At 41.2% G+C, this 7,095-nt stretch overlaps 1 protein-coding gene across 11 annotated transcripts in view; it reads left to right on the top strand.

The window, feature by feature from the left end:
• Positions 1 to 6,250, top strand: part of SALL1 (spalt like transcription factor 1) — a 23,394-nt gene extending 17,144 nt beyond the window's left edge. For all 11 annotated transcript variants that reach the window (XM_038147726.1, XM_038147732.1, XM_038147731.1 and 8 more), the window contains 2 exons: positions 291 to 3,700; positions 4,730 to 6,250. In XM_038147726.1, the coding sequence (XP_038003654.1) occupies positions 291 to 3,700; positions 4,730 to 5,170 (3,851 nt within the window). In that variant the 3' untranslated portion in view covers positions 5,171 to 6,250. The remainder of the gene's footprint in view (positions 1 to 290; positions 3,701 to 4,729) is intronic.
• The last annotated feature ends 845 nt before the right edge of the window (positions 6,251 to 7,095 follow it).

The raw sequence follows: 7,095 nt of genomic DNA, 5'->3' as shown, positions 1-7,095 counted from the left end.
TATGGAATTTCATTATGCTCCAATGCCTTCAGTTCATAGTATTTTATATTTTGATGGATTATCTGAAGCAAATGATAATCTAAGACACAGGGATTGATAAAACTCCCTTGCACAGTTTTAAGTGGTGCTTTGACTTATTTTTGTGAAGTAGGAATATTGATCTATTTTCACGTGCAATCTTAGTCTGTTTAAGAGTGGTAGATAAAACCAGTATTTTTAAATAAAATGTCCTGCAGATTTTTTTTGTATTTACTGGTTGGTTCCTAATCCATCATCTTTTGATGTTTTAGGAGACACAGAAAAGGGTCAAGCAAATCGAACCACTAAGAACAAGGACGCCCATGTCTGTGGCAGGTGCTGTGCTGAGTTCTTTGAATTATCAGATCTCCTGCAACACAAGAAGAATTGTACTAAAAATCAATTAGTTTTAATTGTGAATGAAAATCCAGCTTCTCCTTCTGAAACCTTCCCTCCTAGTTCCCCTTCTGATAATCCTGATGAACAGATGAATGACACAGTTAATAACACAGATCAAGTAGACTGCAGTGACCTTTCAGAGCATAACAAACTTGACAGGGAAGAATCCATGGATGTGGAGGCTTCCAGCATTAACAATAGCAGTAGCAGTTCCAAGAGTGTCAACAATAGTATTACAAGCAGTAACAGCTCCACAATGGGTACCTCAGCTGTAACAACCTCTCTACCTCACATAGGGGATCTGACAACACTAGGCAACTTTTCAGTGATAAATAGTAATGTAATAATTGAAAACCTGCAGAGTACTAAAGTGGCAGTAGCACAGTTCTCACAGGAGGCAAGATGTAACGGGGCATCGAGCACTAAACTCGCTGTCCCTGCCCTGATGGAGCAACTGTTGGCATTGCAGCAGCAGCAGATCCATCAGTTGCAACTGATTGAACAAATTCGTCACCAAATATTGTTGTTGGCTACCCAAAATACAGACATGCCAACATCTTCTAGCCCTTCTCAAGGTACTTTACGAACATCTGCCAACCCCTTGTCCACATTAAGTTCCCATTTATCCCAGCAGCTGGCTGCAGCAGCTGGATTAGCACAAAGCCTTGCTAGTCAATCTGCCAGCATCAGTGGTGTGAAACAGCTACCCCCTATACAGCTACCTCAGAGCAACCCTGGCAACACTCTAATTCCATCCAATAGTGGCTCTTCTCCAAATATTAACATATTGGCAGCAGCAGTTACAACACCGTCCTCAGAAAAAGTGGCTTCAACTATTGGTGGCTCACAGCTCACCAACCCACCAGTATCAGCATCATCTTCACCAGCTTTTGCAATAAGCAGTTTATTAAGTCCTGCATCTAATCCACTTCTACCTCAGCCCACCCCTAGTAACTCTGTTTTCTCCAGTCCCTTGTCCAATATTGGAACACCTGCAGAGGATTTAAACTCCTTGACTGCCTTGGCACAGCAAAGAAAAAGCAAGCCACCAAATGTAACTGCATTCGAAGCAAAAAGTAATTCAGATGAGGCATTCTTTAAGCATAAATGCAGGTTCTGTGCTAAAGTGTTTGGGAGTGACAGTGCCTTGCAGATTCATTTGCGTTCTCACACTGGCGAGAGGCCATTTAAATGCAACATATGTGGAAACAGGTTCTCCACAAAGGGAAACTTAAAAGTCCACTTTCAGCGTCACAAAGAAAAATACCCTCATATTCAAATGAATCCATACCCAGTGCCAGAGCATTTGGACAATATTCCTACAAGCACGGGTATTCCTTATGGGATGTCTATACCGCCAGAGAAACCTGTCACGAGCTGGCTGGACAGCAAGCCAGTCCTCTCCACCCTAACAACTTCTGTTGGCCTGCCACTCCCACCAACAATTCCAAGCTTGACCCCATTCATCAAAACTGAGGAGCCTCAGCCGATTCCCATTAGCCATCCTTCTGCTAGCCCTCCCTGCTCTGTCAAGAGTGACTCGGGAACAGCTGATCCCACATCAAAAATTTCGAATGGACTTTCTGATGAGGTAGAGGCTGGTGCGTTGCCTACCTCAAATGGCAAAACAGAAGAAAACCCTCAAAACTCAAGCACCATCACTAACATGAGCAGCTCTGTGAGCTCCCCGGCAGCAGACTCAGGCTCCAGCGGTGTCGCCACTTTTACAAATCCTCTGATGCCTCTTATGTCAGAGCAATTTAAGGCAAAGTTTCCATTTGGAGGACTATTGGATTCAACGCCAGCATCTGAAACGTCAAAATTGCAGCAACTTGTAGAAAACATTGACAAAAAGGCAACTGATCCTAACGAGTGCATCATTTGCCATCGTGTTCTCAGTTGCCAGAGCGCACTGAAAATGCATTATCGCACCCATACTGGAGAGAGGCCATTCAAATGTAAAATCTGTGGTCGTGCTTTCACTACTAAGGGCAACTTAAAGACTCACTACAGTGTTCATCGTGCCATGCCCCCGCTGAGAGTGCAACACTCTTGCCCAATCTGCCAGAAAAAATTCACCAACGCCGTTGTGCTACAGCAGCATATCCGAATGCACATGGGAGGGCAGATCCCAAACACCCCGGTGACAGAAAACTATCCTGAGTCAATGGAATCAGATACGGGATCTTTTGATGATAAGAATTTTGATGATATAGACAACTTCTCAGATGAGAATATGGAAGACTGTCCTGACAGCAGCGTGCCAGATACACCTAAATCTGTGGATGCATCACAAGACAGCTTGTCTTCTTCCCCTCTGCCCCTGGAAATGTCAAGTATTGCTGCTCTGGAAAATCAGATGAAGATGATCAATGCCGGCCTTGCCGAACAACTTCAGGCAAGCCTGAAGTCAGTAGAGAATGGGTCAGTGGAAGGGGATGTTTTAACTAACGATTCGTCGTCTGTCGGTGGTGATATGGAAAGCCAAAGTGCTGGAAGCCCTGCTGTCTCAGAGTCTACCTCTTCCATGCAGGCCTTGTCCCCATCCAACAGCACTAATGATTACCACAAGTCACCAAGTATTGAAGAGAAACCATTAAGAGCTTTACCAAGTGAGTTTGCCAACGGTTTGTCTCCAACCCCTGCTAACAGTGGTGCTTTGGACTTGACGTCTAGTAACACTGATAAAATGATTAAAGAAGAGTCCCTGAGTATGCTCTTTCCTTTCAGAGATAGAGGTAAATTTAAAAACACTGCATGTGACATTTGTGGCAAAACATTTGCTTGTCAGAGTGCCTTGGACATTCATTACAGAAGTCATACCAAAGAGAGACCATTTATTTGCACAGTTTGCAATCGTGGCTTTTCCACAAAGGGTAATTTGAAGCAGCATATGTTGACACATCAAATGCGAGATCTACCATCACAGCTTTTTGAGCCCAACTCCAGCATCGGCCCCAATCAGAACTCTTCGGTGATGCCCGCCAACACTCTGTCGTCGCTCATAAAGACCGAGGTTAACGGCTTCGTGCATGGCTCTCCTCAGGACAGCAAAGAAGCATCCTCTGGTCTAGTTGCTTCGGGGCCACTGTCCTCTGCCACGTCCCCTGTGCTGCTCCCTGCTCTCCCCAGAAGAACTCCAAAACAGCACTACTGCAACACGTGTGGGAAAACGTTTTCTTCCTCCAGTGCTCTGCAGATCCACGAAAGGACGCACACTGGTGAGAAACCTTTTGCCTGCACTATATGTGGAAGAGCATTCACAACAAAAGGCAATCTGAAGGTACTTTTTCCTCTTACTGCCCTTCGGTTTCATTTTCTCCTTGCTGGGGGGTTTTTGATTTTTGACACCTATTAATGTTGCAGCAGTGGTACCTTGGGTGTTTATGCTGTGACAGTGTGTTTAGTCAGCTCTAGTAGACCTGGATGGCCTCTTGTTGAGTGCTCGTGTTGGCAGCAAGTCTGAGGCATGAGCTGTTTTGATTTAATTAAAATTCATCTACCAGCAAGGCCTGTCTATACAGAGTGTGAAACAGAGCAGCCAAATGATGGTAAGGAGTATTAATTAACAGAGAAATGCATTTTGTAACTCACACACCTCTTCAAGGAGTGAAAGGCTCTTGAATGTGATGTTTTTAATAACTATCATGTAAGATGAGTGTTTAAAAAAACTATTAACATAATTCTGGAAATAATGGGCATTACTTGAATTGATTATATAACTAACATTTCCTACTGATATGTGTTTGAAAAAGCAAATATACTCAAGTTTTAGAACACCAGTTGAGCACTTTACTGTGTACATTTTTCTGTTGACAGAGTATTTCTCTAGAGGTTGCTGCCAGTAATGTGAGATGAATAATTACTTTCAGGCCATTCTGTCTATACACGAGGCCCTCCGATGAGCAATCAGTAAAGGATACTTTCTGCCTGTCTGAAAAGGACGTTTATAGGGTAAAGGGTGTCAAATACAATACTTACCATTGCAATGAAAGTGGACATAGCAATTCTAGCCCTGAAAGCAGCAATTGACAGAATAATGCAAAGTCATTATAAACTAAATACATGTAATAAAAAAAAAGAGTAAGAAGCAATGCATTGTTCAGCAGGAGAACAGGTTATTCTGGGTAATGGTGATGGGCTAACCTAGAAGGAGTGTATCATTCCAGAGCCCTGTATCCTCTATCATTCATTGTATAACAAGACTGGACACGTTCATGGACTCCTGCCTTCTCTCTGATCAAAATAAGTTTGAAATTCCTGTCAACCTCTATTTTTTTTTTTGTTTGTTTCTTCCTTTCTTTCTTTCCAGGTTCACATGGGCACTCACATGTGGAACAGTACTCCTGCAAGACGAGGCAGACGACTTTCTGTAGATGGCCCCATGACATTCCTAGGAGGCAATCCTGTAAAGTTCCCAGAAATGTTTCAGAAGGATTTGGCTGCACGGTCAGGGAATGGAGACCCATCCAGCTTCTGGAACCAGTATGCAGCTGCACTCTCCAATGGCTTGGCCATGAAGACCAACGAGATCTCGGTCATCCAGAATGGGGGCATCCCTCCAGCACCGGGGGGCCTGGGCAATGGTGGCAGCTCTCCCATCAGTGGCTTGACAGGAAGCCTGGAGAAGCTCCAGAATTCAGAACCCAATGCACCTCTAGCTGGTCTGGAGAAAATGGCAAGCAATGAAAATGGGACTAACTTCCGTTTCACGCGTTTCGTGGAGGACAACAAAGAAATTGTAACAAATTAGGAAAAAAAACTGCGTAAATAACATTCCTGCAAATAGTGCAACCTAGGGTTGCTTTTTTCAAGCTGCAGGCTACAACATTACAAAGACTTTGTTTTGTACCATGTTCTACTTCTAGAGTTCTAAGAGAGCTTATTTATTAGTGATATAACCTTGCTTTGCAAACAAATGCAAGCATTAACTTTGGTCTCCCGTATTTTGAACTAAATACTAATCGACTAGAGTGCTGTAAACTTGCTGTAACATTTATGGCAGTTGCAAGTCTGTTCTGCTAGGTGATCTTATTCTGGCATTAACTTATTTTCTATATCCAGTTTAACATGAACTCTGGTATTGATGCGATGCCTCAGTGATGCATTAGATCTCTAATAAAAATCTGTATATAAATGTACACTTTGATCCTGCTGGAAACTTTATCAGCAAACACATTGTCTAATTTTTCCAGACAGAATTAAGAAAAAGACTGAGAGAATATAGGCTGAACAGTGTGGGTCCTTTACACAGCTCAGTTTTTGATTTTTATTATAAAATTAAAACTGCTTTAATTTTTGTAGGTTTAACATTTTCCGTTTTGAACTGTTATTTGTATTGTGCTTTTTACTTGAGTCGTCTTAAATGTTAATACATTTCTGTACAGTAATAAGCACGCGGATTATTAGAGAAGATACTGAAGTGTTGTTTTGGTAGTTGAAACTGAGACGTAACATTTTGCCTTGTAGGTATATTCATTATAGAAAATGTGCTGGACTTTCACAATGCTGCTAAGTATGGCATCTTGAACAACTTCCGTGGACAACTGTAGATGCTCCTGTATATACAATAAGACATCACTTTCATTAAAATGTACATACGTTCCTTACAAGACCAAGCCCTACTCCTTGACCAAGGGAACAAGTATAGTGTTTGTTTATTTTGTATTAGGCATTGGGGGGGACAGGGGGAACCTTGGACTGTTACATGCACTTTCTCGGAAAGTTCAAAGGAAAAGAGGTCCAGTTTCTTTAACATTTAATACTTACTAACAGCAGAGATACTGTAATTTTACTCGAGTAATCAAATACATTTTTGCAACAGATAAAAAAATTCGCTGTCTCTGTGTTTTTAAAGTGTACTTGTATTTAGTAATCACTTTGTATTATTTAGCCTTTCCCTTGGTTAACATGAACTGTCCAGGTTGTATGTGAGTGTTTATATCTGTAAGTATGGGTATACATATATGTATTGCATATTAATTGCTAGTATATTTTTCATATCCCCTAATAGTGAGAAATCTCTCCTTAACTATTCAACTCCTCCTTCTCATAAAATTGTAGATATTTTGGCATTTTTAATTTGTTTATTAAAAAAAATGCTGCTAGCAAAGACCTTATTGAGCCTAGGTAAGTTTCCTTTGAAGGAAACAATTTATTATGTTTAAGGCTTGATTTGGTTCAAATGCTTTATATTTGATATTAATTTTATTTTATGAGATTGTATGTTTGTGGCATGCTTACGCTGCTATACCTGTGTTAAGATGTCCACTTGCAAGCCTCCATATACTGTGTGGGGTTTATAACTTGATTGTAAAAAACCATACCAAACAAAACCTAATTGCTTTGGCCTTGCACATGATTTGGCTTCCCTTAAAAACCTGCCATGATCATTAACCTCAATGGGAGTTTGTCAAACAAAATTCAGTCTAATATTTTCACCCAGTAGAGTTTCATCTCTTTACATTACAATTATGAAAAATAAATCAGATTGGCTGCCTTCAAAGTATGCCTTCAAAACCACCAACAGGCACAGCCAATTTTGTGTCCATGTGACTCTATATATATCTATTTTTTTTTTTTTTTAACAATTCCAAAATTCAGGTGTTTTGTGTTACAGGATTATTTTTCAGGATCATTGTGGGGGGAGTTGCCCACCTTTTTAAACAAGAAGGGAGC

Source organism: Motacilla alba, chromosome 11, assembly GCF_015832195.1.
Source record: "Motacilla alba alba isolate MOTALB_02 chromosome 11, Motacilla_alba_V1.0_pri, whole genome shotgun sequence".
Lineage (NCBI taxonomy): Eukaryota > Metazoa > Chordata > Aves > Passeriformes > Motacillidae > Motacilla > Motacilla alba.
This window is presented reverse-complemented; position numbering and strand designations above follow the sequence as displayed.